Source organism: Pteropus alecto, unplaced genomic scaffold (genome assembly GCF_000325575.1).
Source record: "Pteropus alecto unplaced genomic scaffold, ASM32557v1 scaffold50, whole genome shotgun sequence".
Lineage (NCBI taxonomy): Eukaryota > Metazoa > Chordata > Mammalia > Chiroptera > Pteropodidae > Pteropus > Pteropus alecto.
The window spans coordinates 6,655,013-6,680,486 of NW_006431918.1; the positions used below are offsets into that span (position 1 = coordinate 6,655,013).

Here is a 25,474-nt window from a genome sequence, read left to right on the forward strand (position 1 = left end):
TAATCTTTTGAGTATCATGTCTGTCCCTGACGTGCCCAGGGCCTCATTGTCGTGCACTGCCCTTTATTTTCAGGGCTGATGCCAAAGTAACTAGAAATGAATCGCTTGCCTAAAGGCTTACAGTACTTTAATGCCTAACTTGTAGAGAGATGTAATCTCATTGTCAGGTGGGGGAATCATGAGTTGACCTATGTGGTATAGTTGAAGGATAATTAAACTGGCATGATTTCTACAGATGTGCTGTGGGGGCATTTAATGATGACTTTTCTGTTGCATAACAAGCAAAATGGGAGAGTTTGTCCCCTTACTGTTCTGCTATTGCTCCTAAGGCAGCGATACAGCATTGTTTTGGTCCAGCTCCATCTATTTTGACAAAGTACTCAATTTATAAATTGAATGAGGACAAATGACACACCATTTTGAATAAAGGGAAACTGAAACTGAATGCCACTGCAAAGTAGAAGTGCAAATTAAAAACAAAGCAAAAAACCTCAGAAATTTTGTACTGTTTGGATTTTCAGTACTCATTGGTTCCGCCTTTTTTTTTGTTTGCTTGTTTTTTGCAGCCAGATTGATGCTTCAGATTAATAATTTGGGGGGAGAGGATTGTTCTTTTTTGTTGTTGTTTATGTCATTTGGGTGTTAATATTTCTTTTTACTTGAAAGATTTGGACTAGGTAAAGAAATCAATACTATCAACATTGTCTTATGTTGAAATTTATAGTCAGAGGCATCTTGATATATGAGAAGCATAATATGACTTAGGAGAAAAGCTCTTAGTATAGATTCTGGCTTTGCCTCTTAACTGTGCAGTTTTGTAGATATTATGTAACCACTCTTGCCTTTATTTTCTTCCTCTAAAATAGATATGACACTAAAAAGTTGTCAAAAAGGAGAAAACATGTAATGTACATAAACTATACTTGTAAAGACAGTGTAGACTCAGTAAATGTTAGTTTTGTCTGTGGGTCAGGAAAGGGCCTTTGTGAGTCTCAGTTTTTTCAGGTCTAAAAAAGGGCTGTTACCATTAGCTTCATACTAATGCCATTAGCTTGACGTTATTAGCATTACTGTAATCAAAGCATATTCACATTGCATTAAAATGATAAATGTACTTTGAAAAAACCTGCTATACTAAAAATATTGTTTAAATTGATAAAGTAGAAAATACTGTGTTTTTAAATTAAAAACGGAGTAAAAATTATTCTGTTGAAGGATTTAATCAAGTTTCACGGTAACCCCTAGAAGTCGTACATGTTTTCTAACTTACTTTATTTACATCTTTTTTATTTGACAGTTGATAAAACATTAAAACAGGATAGTGCCAAAAGAAAATGAATTCAGTATTACTTTGCAATTATATTCAAAAGAGTAAGATCAAGAAACCTTGTGTGAGGAAGAGTTAAAGAAAGTCATGCATTTAGCTAGAGAAGACCACGGGAAATGCCATGTCTGTCTAACATTTTGAAGACTTATATAAAAATACAGTCAGGCTGATTCTTGTTTTTTTTTAGAAAACAAAACCTGGATCGTGTTCTTTGAGTCAGATTTTGATATAAATTGAACTTAATTAGAACATACCCACAATAGAAGGGGAGATAGTAAGTACTTTCTACGCCTGAAACTGTTGAAACAGACTGGATAACCATCCGTTGGAGGTGTTACAGAAGTTAGTTCTTTACCACATGAAATTCAGGCACAGTACTGACCAAAGTCACAATATTTGTCTGATTGGGGTACTAAGTAAAGATCGATCATCCAGGAGTTGTTGGTCAGTTTCACTCCTGCTTTGGGAATCACTTCCATTAATCCTGGATGAGTTGTTTATTTAAAACATAAAATGGCCTCAACATCACCTTGCCTACTGAATCAGACTCTGATGGCGGGTTGTAGGACTCCAAGATTCTTGCATTCCTCAACCAGCATTTGGGAACCACTGGTCTGGACCAAGCCCTTCATTATACAGGTGGGGTTTCTGAGACTCAGACTAATTAAGGAACTTCCATGTGGTTCCACGGTGAGTTTACTGGTGAAACCCAGGCGCCTGATTATAGTTCAGTGCTCCTTCTATTCTTCACTACTATCTGTATTCTCTAATTACCTAAAATAAGATATCACTTTTATGGGGAATTTTCAAGTTTGCATTTGCAGTTTTGTCCACAAATTAAATTTTGTTTCTTTTGAAACAAACTATTCTGAATTTGGAATGTTTTTCCTATCCCTTTTAATATGTTCTCACTTAGCTTTATCATACAAGACCAAAGGCAGATGCCTTTTTCTTTTTCAGGACAGCTGCTTTTCAGAACAGAAATATAATTATTGTCAGAATTATCCATCACTTTTGCAGATAAAGAAACTTAGGCCACAGAGGTTAAATAGTAACTTAGTTAATGACAATATCTCTTTCTAAAAGTTGGATTTTCTGATCCCCAATTCAGTGCTCTTTCCACTATTCCTCATTAAAAGTTGGTGTGGATTGTTGTTATTCGTTTTAATATAGTCATTAACTGCAGGGTTTTCAAGTTACTGCACACATCCCTTTCTTCTAAACCATGTATGTATACAAAGTTTGTATCCAGACTTGGAACCTGACTAAGCAAACAAGTTCTAGTGATACCATCAAATATAAAGGATAGAAACACTCTCTAGAGAGAGTTTTGAGGTAGTGCTGGTGCAGTACTTCTTGACTCCTTGGGGATTCATTTATTCAACAAATATTAATTGGGCAACTGTTAGGTGCTAGGCCTTCCTTTGGATCTGGAATACAGTAGTTAACAAAACTCTACTTTCGCAGAATTTACGTTCTATTAAGTTCTATTACATTCTAGATATATTTTGATTCAAGTTTAAGGCCTTAGATTTCATTGATGGATCAGAACTATCTGCTAGTGAGCGTGAGGGGATCAGGAATGACTCCAGAGTTTTGAGCCTGAACGACTAACAGAATAGAGTTACATTTTACTGAAATAGGGAGGTGGTGGGTTTCTATTACATATCTAAGAATACATGTTGAGTAAACAATTTTATATACAAGTCTAGAGTTCAGGTTGGAAATCCAGGCTGGAGAGAGGAAAGCCGCCTATATGGTTCAGACCTTTGCTGGAACCATGTAAGAGATGTGAGTTTAAGTAATTAGACTGTAGAGTATGTCTGGTCAGCGGAAACAGTCTCACTTACCATGTAGTTTACAGCTTATGTTGCTATACTTTATCAGTGGTATATTCTTAAGTAAAATGTCACAAAGTAATATCTGCTAAATGTAAATTTAAATGAGATAATTTTAACGTTATTTGACTTATTAAATATTAACTAAAACAAAGCAAAAACATTGTTTAAAGTCTTAGAAACATTTTGCTATGCAGGCATAGTTTTTGCCATGGACTTTGCCTTAAATATACATATATAGGTTTCTGCCACAGTTTCTAGCATTTACCTAAGATCTGAATTAATTATTTATGTTCTATTCTGGCTTTTTTCATACAACTGCTAATAAGTATTTTTCCACCTATTCTGTTATTTACCATGTATTGATATTGTTTTTCTATTTATTTTTTAAAAAACAGTAATATTACATTAACTGAAAAAAGAAAACATTAAACATTTATATTACCTTAAATCAGATGTACTTATAGTAGCTATTAATATAGTTACTATATAAAGTATATGGAGTAGTAATACATTGAAACCTTTTCACTGTTTTTACTCTGGGTTGCGTAGGGTATCTTTATTTTTGTAACAAAGTTTAACCATAAACACTTCTAAACACTTTTAAATCAGGTATTAACATATGCAAAGGAGATTAAGAAGTTTACATTAAAATTATTCTGCTATCAAGAAACCTAATTAAGCTATAATTCAATCAAGTCAGCATGGTTATCTTTTACACAAAATGGATATGCTCCTTATACTAGTGTCCATGAACCTTAGAATGTAGATAGAGAGGAACAAAATATTATAAAAAGCCACCTGAAATCTTGTGAGGAATGTAAATCAATAAATCAGAGTTTGTAATATTGATACTAATTGACCAGAGATGAGTGGAGATTGATCAGTATAAATTTTGTCAAAGAGGTAAGTTTTGAATCAGGATTTAAAGCTATGTGAGGGAAACTGAACAAAAAAAATCAAACTTCAAACTAACTGCTTTGAATGTGTATGAGTATTTTTAATTTCTATGTATAAATCTCCAGCCTAACCAAAAAAGATACAAGGCGAGTACTCAAGGAGAATGTTCCATGTGTGTGTATGTATAGAAGTAAAAGGAAAGGACACAACCGATCAGAGCCTGTGTTTCCTCATATTCGGTGGTGAAAGGGGGATGTTCCCCAGAGTTTTTATGACGATTAAATGAGATAATGTTTGTGATAGGTACTATGGACGGAAGTGCTACTGAAATGTTCGGTAGTATTACCATAATCTACACTTTATGATAGGAAAGAGGAGATGAAGTTTATTATAGATTCTAAAGGGGTAAATACTTTAAAAAATACTTTAAAATGTTCTAAATAAGGCTTCCGGTATCCTCAGCATATCTCAGTTTTCAGTTACTATCTATTCCACATGTTATAAAATCCAACTTTCTAGTTTGAGCAAGAAATGGAGTCAAAAATCTAGATCTTTCTAGCTCTAAACTTCACCTATTTTTTCCCTCTTCACCCACTTCCAAAATGGACATAATAATTCAAATAATTCAAGAAATCAAGTTTCTTAATAGCAGAATAATGTTCTTTTACTTAAGAACTACAAGGTTATTTAAATGTTTTACGTGATTATTGTGAGGGGAAATTCTAACATTTTCGATTATCCACATGGCTTTTCAGTTTTTCCTTTTAAGAATTATGGCTTTTCTGTTTAGGTGTTCCTAACTGGAAAAAAGCTTAAAAAAAAAAAATTCCCTAGAATAGTTTAAAGGAGCTTATATTTTTGAAGTATAATTATGTTTTTGTTTTTCCATAATGTAGTACTTTTATTTTTTTGCCCTCTTTTAGTCTGTGTTCATATTCTAATATTACTACTAAATCAGCTACTGTTTTCTGCTCTTTGCCGTTCTTTATCTGAAACTATTTTCACACAACAAATCAAAGCCCTTTTAATTTGTGGAAGACACTTGTCAGATGTTCAGTATACCCGGTTATTAATTTTCCTCTGAATGATGCTGCCAGTCTCCTCAGATGAGTGCTTCATTAAAGCCCTTAAGTTTTATGGTGCCCACCTGAAAGAACATAAAGAAAATCTGTCAAAACTCCCTATACCCAAATTGATGTTTCTGAATAAAAGTTTGGTGTTCTCAACCAGTATCTTGGTGGTAGATGACTATATAACAATTATAATAATGTAATAAAAATATTTTTCTGTCAAAACTATGACTTTTTAAAAAGCTTTTATAAAATAAAGGTATCTGGTAAATTTGATGAGACTAAATGATTATCACTTTAATGCCTTCTGGAGAAAAAGGTCACTATAAGGAGCCCTTTTTATTTTGCATATAAATATGGGTTTTTTTTTATGATTTCATAATTTGAGACATCTATTTTAAAATAATAAAAGTTTCTGATTTCTCTTTGATAGAGCTGGAGTGGACCAGAGAAATTGCTTGCTTTAGATGAACTTATTGATAGTTGCGAACCAACACAAGTAAAACATATGATGCAAGTGATAGAACCCCAGTTTCAACGAGACTTCATTTCGTTGCTCCCTAAAGAGGTAAGGAAGATCACCTCCGTTCTTCATGGGGTGCTATTTGAGAATATAATTCAACAGCTGCCACCTTTAAACACTGTCATGCTAATTATGGTATTCGGCATTACCAGTTTAACCCTTTAAGAAGTGTTACAGAGGGCTGTAAATAATAACCTGCCATTACTTAATAATATCATTTTCAGATTAAAGTATGCTTATAGACTGAGTGACTTCTTTCTACCACTGGAATAAGTCATATATGGGAGTAAGCTATTTAGTTTCACTAATTTGATTGTTTCTTTACCAGGATTTTCCCCCAGGTTATTTGAAACCCAACCTTTAGTTGTCTTGGCATGTTCATTATAGCAGTAGATTTTTTTTTTTAATCTGATTTATTAAAACAGAAAATTATTTCTTATTTTGTTGTTTGTTTATCCCAAGTCCCTTCGGGACTAATAGTTTTATGATTCTATTGAATTGTAGTTCTCTGTTACTTATATTGTATAATTATTTTAAAATATATGGAATTTCACATGTATATCTTTTTCTTTTAATCATCCTGCTTCTCACCTCTATCACACAACAAACACACACATAAGTACAGATTTTCCTTACCAATTGCATTCTTATGACATTTCTCGTGGAATTATTTATGCCCATTTATTTTTATATCTTCACGTAAACTGACACTTTTTTAATCATAGATTATGATCATACAGGCATTCTTGACTGTGTAAATGAGGCACAGTTTAGATGTAGTTTCTATTGATGTTATAGGCTTCATAGTTTCATTTTTGTTAGCAAACAAATAATATAACATTAAATAATCAATGTCATGTCACCATAGTTTCATAAATTACAGGTGTGCCACTAATACATGTCAGCTAAGAAGACAATGTAAAATACTAATATATAATTGCAAATGATCCTGAAACTTCAAATTTGAAGAGAAAAGGAGTCAATTTTTTTTTTTTCAGAAAACCATTCTAAATAGCCTAAGATAATTAAAGATAGTTCCAGTTTTAATTTCACATTGGCTGTGACTAAAATAATTTCATCATATTTAATATATGAAACTAAGAATAACTCCAGGAAAAAAAACAAAATGAGAAAAACATTTTTTTTTTTCCTGAAATGTTTCTTCTTTGAAGTGATTTTTTTTTTTTTTTTTTTTTTTTTAATGATATTGTCCCAGAAATAAACTTTTATTCTTGCTGGCTCATTCTAAAACCGAGTTCTTTGAATAGATTTGGCTTATGAAAGTGACATAAGCTCTTTTAGCTTCCAGAAGGATGTTAATAATAGGAAACACTTTTGTAAATATTTGACTGAAAGTGAATTTATTCACCTTTGATATATTCTTCATAGTTTCCTTTGATATCCTCCTTATTTTAGAAGGTAGTATTTTGGTAAAAGATAGACTTTCTCTTAGTCTGATTTGTCTCCTTATCTCTAAGAGTGGTGAGTTTTTGTTTTGTTTTTTCTTTATTTGGATTTCCACTTTTTAACACACAGAAAATATGATTTAAAATGGAAGACTATGAGAGTTTTTTAAGAGTCTAAGAATTAAGCACAAATTATTGATAACCAGGGTAAATGCAACGAAGATTTTTTGGATTAAGTGTTCTTTTAAAGATTGCCTGAGGAAAACGAAGTGAGGCTACGTAAGAATGAAACTGAGTCCTGGCTTAGCATATTATCTATACTGCCACTAAGAAAACTTGCCCAGGCTTTGACTGATTGATAATTGCAAAATTAAGTGGCTTATGGAGTATCCATTAAAAAATGACAATGTTGAAATATATATGTATATTTGTATATGTGTATGTATATATACACACATATATGTAGATTGTTGAATATGCCTCTTATTTTAAATGACTATTTCTATATGTGATACTGAATGATCTTCTCTGACAGACCAAAAATATTCCACAAAAAATATTCTACTGTCATTTGTCAGTAGTAGTATTAAATTGAATACCGAATAGTTGAAGTATTTTCTACATCGAATGTAGTCAATGAATTTGTGATTAAGAATGAACTCGATATTTAGAAAATCATTGGGAAAGCGTAATTCATACTATGTAATTTTTATTTCGCATTAAAAAATAATTCAAATTGTGCTTGTACTCCCTTCTTGATCCTTGGCCCTTTAAATGATAGTTTGTTTTAATCTTTGTAATTCAGTTTATATAAAAACTAAACTTTATTGCTTCTGTGTATTTTTATTTGTTTTATTGCTCTGTTTAGAACATTTTTGTCCTAATAGCATAATTTAAATTTCTGTGATTCATGAGGCTAATTGAATAAGCATATTCGGAAGCCATCAGTCCTCTTTTTCTTCTTTTTTCATTTCGTTTATTTGAATTGACTTTACACAATGAAAAAAATTGTTGGTTTGCAAGTATTGGCAACAAAATTTTAAAACCAACGATATACCAGAGAGCTAGCTCAAATATACAACTCTATCTGGCCTATCAAGAAATTCTCTTAAGCAATGTAAAGTAATTAGAACCCATTTACTCTTATATTTGTCTATGGAGCAATTTTGTAATTGTCCCCTTTTGTCATTTACAGTTAAGGGTGTAAACGTTTTAAAAGTTTATCATTATGGCAATAAACACTTTGATGTGATAAAGAACTATTAATTACATCTAACTATCAGAAGTGATCTGAAATCATATCACACAGAATATAAAGAATTCTCGTTTCTTAAGTCCTTCAATAAATTTAATAAATTTACCCTTCAATAAATTTACATCGTACTAGGGAGATAAAAAGATAAAATTTAAACAAGTAAAATAAAATAGATATTTAGATAGGTAGGTGGGTGGACTGTACTGGATGGACGGACAGATGGACCAATGGACGGATGGATGGACAGACAGAATTCTTGAGTTGCCACTCAACAGCAAAGGCAATAGCAGAGGCTGAGAGATTTAATAAGTGTTCCTTGAAGAGGTGAGGAGTTAGTGAAGTTCCTAAAAACCAATAAGAGTGAGTTTCTTAAATCTGGTATATATTTGTTAAGACTGAGTATTAATCAGAGGGTACTGACTTTCATAATTTTAGAAATTAGAATGTAGAATTATATTACATTTATCTATAAGTACTCCATCCTGTAGAGAATAATTAGCTTATTTTTATACTTTTATTTTTTTGTAAAAATAAGTGTATACTATACTTTTTTCTTTTCATAGCTGGCACTTTATGTGCTTTCATTCCTGGAACCCAAAGACCTGCTACAAGCGGCTCAGACGTGTCGCTACTGGAGAATTTTGGCTGAGGACAACCTTCTCTGGAGAGAGAAATGCAAAGAAGAGGGTAAGGTTCAAAATCACATAGAGAGAATGTTTTTACTTTGAAAAAGCAAAGTGAGTCTGAAAATAAATAGAAAACATAAAAATAAGTTTTATGTAAAATAAAATAAGTTTTATGTGCAAGTAGAATAAAGTGGTGGATAAATGAAAAGAGAGACTTTGGCAGCCTATCAGAGAATCAGGAATGAGTCTTCATTTGCATTCACCTACTTATATAAAGTCCACGTGTTATTCCACACGTTCAAATGAGCTAAGTCTTGCAGCTAATCCCTTTAATGAACACTATAACTAATAGCAAGTATATCTGATTTGCTTCTCAGTCTCTAGTAGAATTAATAAACAATGAAAAAGTCAAGATGAGGATGATTTAAAGGAAACCCAAAGTTATATTAGCAGTTAAATACTCAAATATTCTGTAGTCTATTCATTCCTTTGACAAATGTATTTGAATACCTCCGATGAACTAGACATTCTTAAATCCTGAGAATATAGTAGTGAACTCCCATTTTCATCTTATCATGGAGTTTATGTTCTTGAAACCTTAAAAAAAAAATTCCCTTTCTTAGTAGAGGAGTAGGTACATCCATATTAATTAAAGAAAGGGCTTCCCGCCCCGCCCCCCAGCAGGTATCTAGAAAAATAATACTTTTGACAAAATATGTAAAAATATTACTTGCCTCTGACAAGCAAAATTTTTGAGAAAGACTCTTGGTGCATGAGATAGATACTCCATAGCTTGTCCTCCCCTTCATGGAAGAAATAGCCGAGTGGGGATCACTGATAGTTCGTGACGCTTGGAAGTGAAGATCCTGGATACTTGGTTTCCAGTCCTGCCTCTGCCCTGTCTGTGGCTCGAACTAAGCAGTGAAACCCTTTCTCAAGTGCTTATAAAGTGGGATTAATCATATCTGCTTTACCTTCTCTCACAGAATCATTATTTTAATGACTTAAAAAAATAACGTATACATTAAGATTTATCATTTTAACCATGTTTAAGCGTATAGTTCAGTGGCATTAAGTACATTCATATTGTTGTGTAACTGTTACTGCCATCCATCTCGAGAACTTTTTCATCTTCCCCAGCTGAAACGTCATACCTGGTTAACGATTACTCTCTATGCCTCCTCCCTAGAGCTGCTGGCAACCACCATTCTACTTTCTGTCTCTATAAGTTTGACAACTCTAGGTACCTTGTATAAGTGGAATCATATGGTATTTGTCTTTTTGTGACTGGCTTATTCTACTTAGCATAATGTCTTCAAGTTCATCCGTGGTAGCACACGTCAGAATTTTTTTTTAAGGTTGAATAATATTCCATCGTATGTATATACCACATTTCGTTTATCCATTTATCCATTGATGGATGTTCAAGTTGCTTCCACTTTTTAGCTATTACGAATAATACTGCTGTGAATGAGGGTGTACAAATATCTATTCATGTCCCTGTTTTCAGTTCTTTTGAGTGTATATCCAGAAGTGGAATTGCTGGATCATATGATAGTTCTGTGTTTAATATTTGAGGAGTCACCATACTATTTTCCATAGCAGCTATACCATTTTATATTCCCCGAAGCATCGCACAAGGGTTCCGATTTCTGCACATCCTCACCAGCGTTCCATAGGATCATTTTGAGAAAGAAACGAAATATTCAATATAAAAGATCGACATACAGAATGCAAACATTGTTTTGTACCAAGTGTTAGAAATTGGACAGTGTCCTGCATTTTGGTGGTTTTCAGCATAGGGAAAATGAGATACATTATAAAATGTGTAATTTTTGATGAAGGCAATTATACTCTTTAACTCTTTGAACTAGGTATAGATGAACCTTTGCACATCAAGAGAAGAAAAGTTATAAAACCAGGTTTCATACACAGTCCATGGAAAAGTGCGTACATCAGACAGCACAGAATTGATACCAACTGGAGGCGAGGAGAACTCAAATCTCCTAAGGTAACTGAACTGGTGCAGTGTAACGGAAACCGTCAATCAGTGTCAGCACCTAGTGTGTTTCTTCACTTCTTGGCAAGCAGTATAACTTGACACCTATCTCCTGTAGAAAGAACACAGTATATTTTAAAATAACCGCAAGTACAACTGACAGTATTTCCTCTGTTGTGAATTTCTCTAGTCTAAAAACTAATTGTATTTGAATAAAAGATGAGTTACATTTCATGTAGCTCTATCTTACGTAGATGAAAATTTCTGCGTATCTGGTTGAATTTTGTCACATACATTCTTCTGCCAACTAATTTGCTCCCTCTCTGACCACATGATCCAAACATGATTTGTGAGAAGTGCCCATGTTTCGAGGATTTTTTGGCGGCTTTTGGTGTTTGATTATTATAAATTTAAGTATTATTCTGACTTTTGTCTTATAACATTCCAAGTATATAAAGAATGGTTGAAAATGTTTGAAATTCTTAGAATTATTTTTGCAACTGGATGGAAAGCAATTATAGGAGACACTGTTCTATTACTGTGTGTATATTATAACAGGCTTTTCTTGTAAGTTTAAAGAGTTGATAATTATTGTTACTCTTGTCTTCCTAGTTAATTGTTGCTTTTGTTTTTGTGTGTCAAAATTGCAAAAATTAGATGCCTATTTTGTTTTGAGCAGATAGAATAGGTTATTATAAAATACTTTTGTGTTTGAACCACCTTTATGAAATCTTGACTCAGTAAAATTTTAATAATTGATGTCTCAAGTATAAATAATAGGATATGGAAACAACAAAATGTTTAATACTTGATTCATCAGTTGGGAATGATGATGCTTCATATATTATATGAATTTTAATTCTAGACATAGACTACAGATTACTGTTCCTATTTATGGTTTCGTTTTTCTTTTCACCAGTATTTTAAAAAACATAATTTAATAACATATTTCTAATCTGTACATCTGTCTCGTAGGTGCTGAAAGGACATGATGATCATGTGATTACATGCTTACAATTTTGTGGTAACCGAATAGTTAGTGGTTCCGATGACAACACTTTAAAAGTTTGGTCAGCAGTCACAGGCAAAGTGAGTTTATTTCTTTCTGTGCTTCACAAAGTCACTATTTTGTCTATATCTTTGCAAGGATCAACCGGTGAAAATAAAAAACAAGGATTCGTTTTTGACCCTAGCTTATTTTGATAGTAAATATCAGAGCTTCTAATTTAGCTTCTTCCTTGGCAAGAAGGTGATGCTTATCATGATAGGGTTGTCATTAGTTTCTTCTTCATTTAAATAGTTTGTGTGAATACCTCTGTGATTTAGCTATTTTAAGATCTTACAGATGTGCTTTATCTTTTTCTTGTCTTAATTTTTTCTACCTTTTTAACCTAAATTATATCTCCTTCCTTTTTAATCTTTTCCAAAAATGTCATTGAGGGATATTTGTTTTTCCTTGTAAATTGCTTTGTTGATAACCTGCTTACAGTTTAAAAGTTAAGTAAATCATGCTAATTTAGACTCATCTCAAACCCTCTAAGGTGGAAATTAAGCAGACTAGGTATTTAAATAGGAGCTGAAAGAAAAAAATAGTCCAACCAATCACCTTCACTGCATATGACATTGTACTTTACTGGTTTTCTAGTGAATACTTTTGTCTGTCCAATGGAGAATATTTTCATGAATTAAGTAATTGACCATTTGAAAAATAACAGAAGAAAGTGTGGAGGAAAAAAATCTGTGTCTTTTAAAATGTCCTATAGCATGTTGATTCTTGGGCAAGAATTTTCTAATATTCCAAGTCAAATGCTAAAAATTTTTAAAGCAGCTTCATATTTCCACAATTTAACGTTAGTTTTGGATTGGCTTCAGGGCTTTAACGTCTGTCTTTACTTGCCTGGAAGTACCTTGCCTGGCTCCCAACTACTGCCTCGCCGTAGGTTCAGATGAAATGTGGTATGTAGCCACACCCAACGCTCTTGGCATTCTCTCATTGAATCCATTCCCAGGGAAGAAACCAAGTTGCAGTTTTAGTCTTATTTCATCAAACAGGCCAGGCTGGAGTTTCATAACTTAATGAGAAGTATTTACTTTCTACATACTTTTTCCTCAATTATGTGTGTGCTTGTATAATATAATGCTACTGAATAAATAAAGCAATAAATAATGATGTGGTCATGTTATATTGATGTGAAAAAATATTTTCTGATATGCTAAACAATCAAATTGGGTGAATATCTTTACTCCAAATTTTAACGAGCTACTGAAATGTTATTTAAATCGTTTTTCTTCCTATGCAAAAGTAATCATCTTAAGTGTTTTTGCAGTGTCTGAGGACATTAGTGGGACACACAGGTGGAGTCTGGTCATCGCAGATGAGAGACAATATCATCATTAGTGGATCTACAGATCGGACTCTCAAAGTGTGGAATGCAGAGACTGGAGAGTGTATACACACGTTGTACGGGCATACTTCCACTGTTCGTTGTATGCATCTCCATGAAAAGAGGTGAGGGAAAAATCCCATAGTGATTGGGAATTCTTCCTCTGTCACTTATGAATTTCGGGCCTTTTGTGTAGAGTTCAGATTGTATAATACTGTGTCTAATAGTTAGTGATAATGTGCTTTTAAATTAGACTTTAATTATTAGATTTCAGATGTTTCTGTACTAGGAAAGCAGGAGTGTATTGGCGTAAAATCGAGGATTGTCTTTAAATTTCTTTCCTCAATTATTAGTGTTGTTGGCTTCCTCCTTGAAACTCCCTGGTCTCTAATCTTGAATGACGCCTTACTTTATTGTTCTACATCTTTGATGACTCCTCATCTTGGGGAAAAATATATATATATATTTTTTTTGCTATTCATTTTCTGCCAGGGGGACAAATTCAGTTATTCAGGCTTCAGGTCTCCAACTCTTTTCGATTACAGACCCATCCTACACCACTTCATCATATCCTAGGCAAAAGCTGAGGCCTGTGGTTTTTAATTTATTCTCTCATTACCTGTCACCTAAACTATTGAAATGGCTTTCAGACTTGGTCTTCTCACCTTTTACACAGCCGACAAAGAACTCTTCTCTAATTATGATAGTATCACTGCCCTTTGGGAGTCTTCTGTTGCTTACTGAATTAAGGAGAAAATCCTCTATCCAGTATTCAGAATAGTTTCGGCCAAACCAGACTGCTTGCTTTTTTCTTCTCAGTGCCTTTGCTCTTGGTTTTATCTCCTCCTACAAAGCCCTCCTATTAAAGTCCTTTCTATCTTCTGTTGGCATGTCTTCGTGGTACCCGTTAAATGTGATTTCTACTTCATTCGTCAAAAAAAGATTTTTGTGACGTGTCCTTACAGTAAATCTATTCCAGTCTTTACCTTTAATTCTGTCCATAGCATCTTCTTTATTAAGAACCATTAATTACATTAAGCAGATTTCGCAGTAGATTGGTAATATGTGAAGAAAAGTACCATTTCGTTTGTATTTTGAACAATGTGGTATATACCATTAAAATTTGGGGGATTAGTATTAAGAGACGTTGCATTTCAGTTTCCATTATGCTCTTGGACTTAAATCCCTCAATGCTTCCCTTTTATACTCTTCCACATGTGGAAACTATGGCCTTTCTTTATCTCTTAGGAATGACATAAAGATACCTGAGTTTTTCAGCTCTGCTTTGTAATCCGAAAGTGACTGCAGTACTTGTTTCACTCTAGTCTTCAGAAGAGTTTAATTTAATAATATTGGGTCAACTTCTTAAGGGATTTCTGTTGCCTGTACATAAGTATCTTCTAACATCTGTATGTCTTAATGCCCCCATAGCCTGGATATTTGTAAAGATAAGCATACGCAGCCTTTGAGGACATGTCTAAAACTGGTTAATTTTACCAGAATATATGGCGTAAAGCACACATCTTTAGCTATTAAATTCTAAATTCTGATTTGTTTTGTTGAATAACGTTTATCGAATTTTATTCCTTACTCACAAAGGGAATAGGTGTTTATAAGCAAAATCTTAGGAAGTGGCATAAAGGATAAAAAAGAAAATTAAAAATTTTCAAAATATTACTACCTAGACTTCTCTCATTTACATTTCATAGATATTTTGTACATTAGCATTTTATTTCTGACATATTAAGATCTTATTGTATATATTTAGAGCTGGCAGCTGTTGCTGCTTCTCTTTCTTCTTCGTTAAGTACAGTACCGTAGTTTTCAGAGTGTTCCACAGAACCCCGTGCTACTTGATCCCTCACGGCTGGCCGAGCCAAACAGGCAGAATTCTAGGCTCCCAACTTCTCATCCCAATCAGAGTGACTCAACTTTGTAATATTTATATTTTAAGACTTTAGATAGGATTTCTTTGAAAACAGGTGTTCCTGCTTAAGAAAAAAATTTTAATAACCACTTTAATATTTCATGTTTTCTCATATTATTAAACATTCTAATATTTTTTTTTTTTTTCTGTTTTCCCCCAACAGAGTTGTTAGCGGTTCTCGAGATGCCACTCTTAGGGTTTGGGATATTGAGACAGGCCAGTGTTTACATGTGCTGATGGGTCATGTAGCAGCGGTCCGCTGTGTTCAGTATGATGGCAGGAGGGTTGTTAGTGGAGCGTATGATTTTATGGTGAAGGTATGGGATCCAGAGACTGAGACCTGTCTACACACGCTGCAAGGGCATACTAATAGAGTCTATTCATTACAGGTAAGAGATTATAGCTCTCATGTCCCTCAGATGCTTTACTGATGAATCATAAGATAGTTTTACTCAGATAACCACTGTCAAATTGTTGATTCAATACAGCCCCCAAAAGATGAATTATCCTTCTCTTTATACATACTTTAAAATTGGCATGAAGAAAGCATACATTCTGACATTATTTTTATGATTTGTTTCAGTTTTCTATCATCCATTTTCCCTCTAAAATACAAATATTTGTCTTGGAACCTGAGGCTTTAGAGCCCTAAGTTTTCCTATATTAATTAATGGGTAGATAGTCTCAGAGGAGAATAACCTGGATTTTAATAAACTCCTTAGTAGAGGATTAATTTGACCAAAAGCCGCCCCTTTGCCTTGATAGCGGAGCTGACGGGCCATGTAATTGTGATTTCGTCCCCATGCAAAGTGGAAGTGGCGCTTTGCTGCATAAGGCCACGTACTCTCGCAGGGCTGCTGATAGGTAGTCGTAGGGAAGTACATTGGACTAAACTGAATTTTTTTTTTACATTTAAACCTGGTATCTTTGAATAGATTGTCATATTTTGAGATCAATAATTAGATTAATAGCAAGTTTAGAAAATAGATTTTATTTTATTTTCTGAAAGATAGCATTCCAATTCAAAAACGTGTCCTATTACTTACCCAGTTTATTTACCAGGTATTATTGCTCATTAGTGATCAGCAAATTAGGATAATCAGTTCTGTTCTCAGTCTCTGACAGTTCCATTCTTGGGGTATTTGTTTCTTAATTGACAGAATACTGTCTATGTCATGAAATACTGACACATAATAAAGATGTTTGTTAACTTAGAAAAAGTCATGAATTTGGAGGAGAGGTAATTGGCTGCACTTGTTTTTATGTTTTGTGATATGCTCAGAATTGTAAAGAATATAATCTTCTCATTTAAATAAACCATTAGATTGAGAAAAGAGGTAGCAACATTATTATAGACCTGGGAATTATAGACCTGGGAATTAATAGATATTTATTGGCTTTCAATATAGCTTGGGAAGCAGGAAAAGAGGTTGCTATATAGTTATCTTTTGTTATCAAAATGCCACCTCTTCTAATTCCAAATATAATTATCCGTTGGCACATTTCCTAATTAGCATTAGGTTATTGTAAATGAAATTTTAATTTTATGTATGACTTGCAGCAGAACTTTAAAACGTCGTGAATGTTGTTTAGCCCTTTTCATGCCTTAGACGTTGATAAGAACACCCTTTATCACAAGCTGTGTCACTCATTTCAGCTTCCTATTGAGAAATAAAACTCAAATGGCAATCTTTACTGAATTTTCCATAGTATGGAGCTGTTATGTGTGACCAGAAGATCTGAAAATATGTACATTTTAGGTGGTTTTTTGTTTTGTTTTTTTTTTTTTTAGTTGTTTTTGCATCTAGTTTGAAGCCACTGGCCATATAAAATGAGCATTTGGGATAGGAGCCGAGAACATGCACTGTAGGGTTGCTTCATTACATACAATTTATCCTAGTACCTCATTTTGCTCCTGGCATTACCTGTTTCCCATGCTCTACTCCCTCTCCCCAATTAGGATTAAGGTCAATAAATAATATCAAGAATGTCTATACTTCTAGTTTAATAAACTGTGTCTGTTGTAGTTTGATGGCATCCATGTAGTGAGTGGATCTCTTGATACATCAATCCGAGTTTGGGATGTGGAGACAGGGAACTGCATTCACACGTTGACAGGACACCAGTCGTTAACAAGTGGAATGGAACTCAAAGACAATATTCTTGTCTCTGGGAATGCAGACTCTACAGTTAAAATCTGGGATATTAAAACAGGACAGTGTTTACAAACATTGCAAGGTAAGTATTGGCTACCCACTTTTAGTTGTGTTTGTTAAAAATTAGAGAAATATGGAGCTTTTATGTCACAAAAAGAATTAACCTTATACAAAATGAATATGCTTATTTTGGATAAGTTTATGAGCATTTCCACTCTGACTTAACAAAACTAGGCTACTCTTGACAAAGTATTTTAAATTGTGTTTTTAATATAAAATTGTTTAATCACTTCCTACATGTACAGTTAACTCTAACCTTAAAAAACAATGTGGAAGAGATGTTGGCTATATCATAGAAGCAACATACTCATTTTATTTTTTTGAGTGATCTTTTTATTTTGAATTTTTAGTGCCATTTTAAATTAAAGAGCTGTCTTGCTAAAACAAAAAACAAAAAGCATCTTTGATAGAAAATTGCTTTGGCTTCAACTTAGACCCTTAACCATCTGCTTAACTAGGATAAGAAGGAATGATGGTGCCCACTCAAATAGAGGAAGAAAAATGTGAACGCCACTATCATTAAATGAGGCACAGCAGTGTTAACTTCCTAGGTCATGATTAACTGTTTTCGTTGGTCATAGCCCTCAGAAAGTGTTTTTTTTTTTTTATTTTTCTTTTTTCAGTGAGGCTATCAGGTGGGCTGTATTGCAGCATTTTACTCATTGGTTTTGTCCCTTCCTCAGAGTTTTGGAATAGTGTCCATTCAGCCTTTGCCCTTGAATGGTCAGTTCAAAGTGGTAGGGTGATCTCTTACGCTCATTTGTCCATCAGCAGAATACATGAAGCTGGGCTGTCTACATCATCCCTAAGAAAAGCTCTCATTCCTACAGCCAGAAAACAAAATGTGTGTGCCTGGTAGCTAACCAAGCGTCTTGGAAGACAGAACTCTTGAAAATTAATGCTTCAGTTACAAATAGCTACCAGATTTTCTTACATTCCCACTGATCCTAAAATACTCAGAATACAGTTTCTAAATATGCGGCATTTAAAATATTTCCTTTATTTTATCTTCTAATGTAGAAGTCTACAAATTACAGTGTAACTAACTCAAAGCCATGATTTCTAACCAGTAATTGAATTCGTTTGGTTTTGCCTAGGTCCCAACAAGCATCAGAGTGCTGTGACCTGTTTACAGTTCAACAAGAACTTTGTAATTACCAGCTCAGATGATGGAACTGTAAAACTATGGGACTTGAAAACGGGTGAATTTATTCGCAACCTAGTCACATTGGAGAGTGGGGGGAGCGGGGGAGTCGTGTGGCGGATCAGAGCCTCGAACACAAAGCTGGTGTGTGCGGTCGGGAGCCGGAACGGGACGGAAGAAACCAAGCTGCTGGTGCTGGACTTTGATGTGGACATGAAGTGAAGAGCAGAAAAGATGAGTTTGTCCAAATGTGTAGACGATATACTCCCTGCCCTCCCCCCTGCAAAAAAGAAAAAAAAAGAAAAAGAAAAAAGAAAAGCAAAAAGAAAAAAAGGAAAAAAACGAAAAAGAAAAAAAATCCCTTGTTCTCAGTGGTGCAGGATATTGGCTTGGGGCAACAGAATGAAAAGACCTACAGACTAAGAAGGAAAAGAGGAAGAGATGACAAACCGTAACTGACAAGAGAGGCGTCTGCTGTCTCATTACATAAAAGGCTTCACTTTTGACTGAGGGCAGCTTTGCAAAGACTTTCTAAATCAAACCAGGTGCAATTATTTCTTTATTTTCTTCTCCAGTGGTCATTGGGCTGTGTTAATGCTAAAACATCGTTTCAGATTCTGTGAGTCTGTTCTTTTACCACTGAGACCTAGAAAGGAGCTGCAATAACATCAAAACAAGTACCGGTTGACTTTAATTAGAGAGCATCTGCAACAAAAGTCATTTTTCTGGAGTGGAAAAGCTAAAAAAAAAAAAATATTACTGTGAATTGTTTTTGTACAGTTATCATGAAAAGCTTTTTTTTTTTTTTTTTTTTTTTTGCCAACCATTGCCAATGTCAATCAATCACAGTATTAGCCTCTGTTAATCTACTTACTGTCGCTTCCACATACACTCTTCAGTGCATATATTGCTGAAAGGTGGCAAGTTGTCCTGGGTTCTGTGAGTCCTGAGATGGATTTAATTCTTGATGCTGGTGCTAGAAGTAGGTCTTCAAATATGGGATTGTTGTCCCACCCCTGTACTGTACTCCCAGTGGCCAAACTTATTTATGCTGCTAAATGAAAGAAAAAAGCAAATTATTTTTTTTTATTTTTTTTCTGCTGTGACGTTTTAGTCCCAGACTGAATTCCAAATTTGCTCTAGTTTGGTTACGGAAAAAAGACTTTTTGCCACTGAAACTTGAACCATCTGTGCCTCTAAGAGGCTGAGAATGGGAGAGTTTCAGATAATAAAGAGTGAAGTTTGCCTGCAAGTAAAGAATTGAGAGTGTGTGCAAAGCTTATTTTCTTTTATCTGGGCAAAAATTAAAACACATTCCTTGGAACAGAGCTATCGCTGCCTGTTCTGTGGAGAAACTTTTCTTTTTGAGGGCTGTGGTGAATGGATGAACGTACATAATAAAACTGACAAGATTTTAAAAATATATAAAACACAAAATTAAAATAAAGTTGCTGGTCAGTCTTAGTGTTTTGCAGTATTTGGGAAAACAACTGTTACAGTTTTATTGCTCTGAGTAACTGACAAAGCAGAAACGATTCAGTTTTTGTAGTAAAGGCGTCACATGCAAACAAATGAAATGAATGAAAAAGTCAAATGGTTTGCCTCATTCTCCAAGAGCCACAACTCAAGCTGAACTGTGAAAGTGGTTTAACACTGTATCCTAGGCGATCTTTTTTTCCTCCTCCTGTTTATTTTTTTTTTGTTTGTTTTATTTATAGTCTGATTTAAAACAATCAGATTCAAGTTGGTTAATTTTAGTTATGTAACAACCTGACATGATGGAGGAAAACAACCTTTAAAGGGATTGTGTCTATGGTTTGATTCACTTAGAAATTTTATTTTCTTATAACTTAAGTGCAATAAAATGTGTTTTTTCATGTTAGTATGCCTGTTTCTTCCACCGAGGTAATGATGCTTCATTATAAATATTTAAGTTTTGTCTAATATTTAAAACAGCAAAGTCTTGGCTTCTCTGCGTTCCCTGTAGTGTGTCCTTCCCGGCCTGTTTTACACAGCTAACGTGAGAATAATGTGCTGCGAATGCAGATTTCCTCTCTCTCCTTAGACTCTGAGAGGACACTCCACTGTGCTTATCTCTGTCTTATACCGGGATGTGCAAATATGAAATTTGGGTCCCTCATAGAATTACAACATTTCTGTGATAGTTACAACTAGAATTCCTATAAAAAGTTCATTTTTGAAAGTTGAACCACATATTGCATACTTAACCAGGAACTTTCTATGCATTATCCATTCTCACCATCCCTGTGAGGTAGGTACAGTAAGTCCTCACTTAACAGTGTCAATCGGTTCTGCAAATTGAAGCAAAATGACACAATGAAACCAGTTTTATCACAGGTTAATGGATAGAAACAAGAGTTAAGTTCCTATGGTACCTCATCAACGTTAAAATGAAACGACACTGAACAAAATGACATTATTCAAGGACCTCCTGTATTATTATCTCCATTTTAAAGATGAGGGCATGACTGTGGCTCAGACTGGTTAGGTGATTTGCTGGAAGTTAACTCGCAAGCACCAGAGTTTAAGAAGAAAGAAACCTAGAATTTTGACAAACTAAAGTAAGGTTTTAGAAAAAATAAGTCATTTTTGGGGTACTTTCAGGCTCTTCTGTCACTGTTTTATTTAATGCATCTAATGTAAGTGAAAAAAATGAAGTCAGTTATTCAAATGCAGTAGCCTCTCAAATAGTAGGGTCTCTCTCCTTCCCCTCTATACATGCATAGGTATGGATGTATGTGTGTATTAGTAATATATATATAATATCCAGCATCTCAACTACTCAAGCCATGGATAAAAATGGACGCTACTTAATGAATACATTTCACACAAAATGTGTTCTTTCCTCATAGGGCAGCAATTCTTGGGCCTTGCTCTCCCCAAACTACTAAATCAGAACATCTAGAAGGGGGACCCAAGAACCTTCATTTAAACTAGCTTTCCAGGCGAGCTATGGACACAGCTTTGAGACTGCTTACTTAGATACTGTTCCAGCATGTTGGGTTCTTCGGTGTATTAGTCCACAGCACATTCCAGGCACTAGAACATCAGGGGGAAGTGACAGGTTAAACAAAAAGTCAGAAAAACCACATAAACACAGGCAAACGTCTGTTAGGCCATGAAGTACAGAGCGGGGACCAGGGCAGGGCCTGGAGCCATGACTGCTGTTCGCGTTGACGGCTCTCAATGATTAAGAAAAAGCTGTGACTCTGTTTGGTAGTCTCGAGTTTTCATAATATAAATGTGGCTTAACTGTATTATAACTGAAGAAAAACATCATCTTTAAAAACAAACCTACATTTATAGAATAGAATGAGTTCACAGGCTTTGTAGACAAGTAGGCCTGAATTCAAGTTCTAGTTCCAATACTTTCTAGTGATGGGACCTTCATCAGATTTTTTTGACCTCATGTTTCCCCATCTAGAGTGTAGACAATACCCACCTCCTGAGGATGCTGTAGGGGCTATAAAGCGGACAGCACACCGATGGCACTTAGAGTTCAATAAATAGCAGCTACTATCAAAACTAAGAAAGTAGACCCAGGTAACTTTCTATATCTGGGAACAATCGAGTATGCTCACGGCTCATTCAAGTATATAATAAAAATAACATTTCTCTATCTATAGCAATTTACATTTTTTAAAGCGGAGTCACATAAATTTCTCATGTGAGTCTTAACAGAACCCTTGTGAGACAGACTGGTATTGAGCACCTAATGGTGGTTTTGTATATATACTTAGCTGTCCATTGAAAATTACTTTATGAATAAATGAATAGTCTTTATTACAGTGGATCTGTTCTTGAAAGGGAAAATGTTAACCTCCGTCTAAAGATATTGTCATTAAAGTAAGAAAGGTCATGAAGGGAAGCCTGCTTAATGAAGAAATTCACCTTATATAACAGCGAATTTTTAACTTTTCATATCAGAATATAGGCAGTCCCCACATTTAGATGTCACAAGTTCCCAAAGATCAAACACTGCCTGAAACTAATGCTAAAATTAGGACACCGAAGTAACCCATAAAAGCCCGAAGCAAATGCTTTGGGAGCATGCGCTCTGCTCTTCTCTCTTCTTCTCTCCCTCCCTCTCCACCTCTCTCATCACAGCTCTTGGGTACATAAATGTTTCAACCTACCTACCTATTTAATTTCAAGAAATAACTGAAATTTAATGATTTGTATTAACTTCTAAGCAATTTTTAGACCTTTTGAGCTAGTCTGTTATAAATTCTCCTATTTCTCTGAACTGATCAGAGGCTACCATCAAACAACAACAAAAAGACCTTTGTGCTTTTCTCTTCCATGAAGTGAAACGGGGATGCAGGGCAGTCTCCCCAGACCCAGGCAGTGCCTTGCTTTCCACACACTCATTGCACGTCGTGAAACAAAGCCACAGAGATTCAGACCCAGGCAGTGCCTTGCTTTCCACACACGGTTCCCCGATGCACTCATTGCACGTCGTGAAACAAAGCCACAGAGATGGAGGGGAGAAGACACCTCGCAGGAGCCTGCCCGACTCCATTCTCACTCCTGTGACTCCTTCCATTCCATATCGAAATCAGAAACCATCAGCTTTGCATAGCAGGAAGAGATTCCCGTTACATTTTTTGATCCCTTCCCTCAGACACAGCTTTGTTCATTTTCCTATTAGTCATCCCCCACCCCCCAGAGATCAGGACTGTAACCTATACTCCATCTGGTTCTTCAGTCAATAAAGGATTCAGCCTTGTCCTTCACAGTAATTCCAGGAGAACCTCCTGTTTTGTAGCACCATTTGTAATTCTACTGATAGTAAAAAATGGGTTTAGTGTTGCCAATGGATGAATTTGAATAAATGCTTCTGACGCAGATTCTAATGCTTCCTGCCTACGGCATTCCAAAGGGTGTGTGTGTGTGTGTACACAGATACAAGAATATACTGGAACCCAGGAACAAGCCTCTTGTTCTCAGGGAGTCCTGACATCATTTCCCTTAAGCCTTTCCACGCTTCATGAAAACAAACAAACAAAAAGGAATGGGCCATATCAAGGGAAGGCGTTGGTGGCCGAGAGAAGACGTCTGAAGTCTTCCATGATGGATCAGTGGCCTCTGGGTCTGAAGAGGATGGCACGTGCGTGTTCACACAGTGTTCTTGGAGTCCTACATAAAGCAACCATATGGCATCTGAAAAGTCGATGCACAGTTTGTGATTTTGGCATTTTCTATTGCCCGGGAGATAGACTAAGTTAGATCCAACGTGGCTGCACCCAGCTCCCTTTACTGAGAGTGCCTAGTCATTGATTTGAACTGCAAACAAACAGTATGGCATTGTTCACTAGCCAACATGTCTCATTATCCATTCGATTAATACTAGTGATGCCCACATGAGTGAGGTTCCTGCCAACTTTATCCCTCTGCCACTTCCTCTTTGTAGATGGAGGAGACCAAAAAGATCAGAAAGCTGTTTCAAAGGTTCTTCGGGGAAAGAGAAAGCACCCAAAGCTGAAAGGACTCAGAATGCACCTTTCCCCAGTGTAAAAAGTCTAAATGAATTCTAGATCCAGTTCCTAGGAAGACTCATTGCTGAGAAGAGAGGCTGGCAACTTCGCAATTTGCAACTGGGTATAAAAATAGCAGTTTCTATTTCGGATGGTCTGATTTTCCTCAGAATTTTTATGGACAAGGAACCACTGAGTGGACATTTTGATGTTTCATTCTTTGCTTTAGAAAATCTATTGTGGCAAAACCTAAGTAAGCTGTTTATCTTTGGGCTTTGTTTTCCTTCAGCAATCATGCTCTACAAAAGAAAAATGACGTTGAAATCACTCTTGCACATCGAAAGTTCAAATATTACAGACCAAAATATGCTGCCAGTACACCCTTTTTCTAGAGGGGTCATAGATTATATAAAGGAGACATCAAACCACAGCTCACCACGAGAGGAAAGTTACTTGCAAGACTTTTTACTCTTACACTAATGAAGCCTGTTAAGACTTTACCAAACCCTTACACCTTACTAAATGCAATCAGGAAGACAGCGTAGTTGCCTACCACCGTGAGCCTTTCAGTCTGAGGATGGTCTCTATTCCTATAGAGTGAGTTTGAGTGGCTTAAATAAATCCAGCAAGGACACAAGAAGGTACAGAGGTTAAAAAGTAAAACTGCCTGCACCTCTGGTAAGAAATAGGTCTGGGTTTGGGGGACCAGAAGCTTATAAACTTAAGAACCCTCTTAAAGAAAAGGAAAAAAAAATAGATCAAAAAATGAGTATATAAAATGATAAAGATTATAGCAAATTACTGACACCTTGGTAATGCAGATCTCTTTTTTTCTGAGATCACTAGGCAAATGAGGAGCAAGCTTTTGCATGCTTGTAGTCATGAGAGGTTAGATTGGTACATAGCACATCCTTGGTAAATGTTAGCAGTCATTATCATCATCATCATCATTATTATTACTATTATTAATGAAAAAGACAGTTGTGTTCAAATTCCATCTCTGACACCACTTGTGTGACTCTGGAAGATTATTCAAATCTGAACCCCTTTCATCATCTGTAAAAGAGAAAATGACTGTTGTGAATATTACATGAGATAACGTGCAGCACCTGGCACAGTGCTTGGCTAAAGATGTGCTCAGTGAATGGGAGCCATCTTGAGTATAATCACTGCCACTAGCAATAAAGGAATTGGTGACTGTCTTGCAGGCAATCATTTCAAGCTTAATATGGAAGAGGAGCTCTGTGAGACTTCCGGAAGGGTGGAGTTTTCGAATGACCTATTTCTTACCAGAGGTGCAGGCAGTTTTACTTTAGGCAGGCATTTGTGCTCAGGAGCTACAAGGTGGGGTGTGAGCAGGA

General features: G+C 35.2%; 1 protein-coding gene across 8 annotated transcripts in view; it reads left to right on the forward strand.

The window, feature by feature from the left end:
* Positions 1–20,497, forward strand: part of FBXW7 (F-box and WD repeat domain containing 7) — a 177,784-nt gene extending 157,287 nt beyond the window's left edge. For all 8 annotated transcript variants that reach the window (XR_003044445.1, XM_025042752.1, XM_025042757.1 and 5 more), the window contains 8 exons: positions 5,569–5,703; positions 8,883–9,006; positions 10,820–10,956; positions 11,920–12,033; positions 13,272–13,453; positions 15,419–15,644; positions 17,283–17,493; positions 18,569–20,497. Coding sequence is in view for 7 of the 8 variants with exons in the window: in XM_025042752.1 (XP_024898520.1) it covers positions 5,569–5,703; positions 8,883–9,006; positions 10,820–10,956; positions 11,920–12,033; positions 13,272–13,453; positions 15,419–15,644; positions 17,283–17,493; positions 18,569–18,837 (1,398 nt within the window). In the remaining variant the exon portion in view is untranslated. The remainder of the gene's footprint in view (positions 1–5,568; positions 5,704–8,882; positions 9,007–10,819; positions 10,957–11,919; positions 12,034–13,271; positions 13,454–15,418; positions 15,645–17,282; positions 17,494–18,568) is intronic.
* The last annotated feature ends 4,977 nt before the right edge of the window (positions 20,498–25,474 follow it).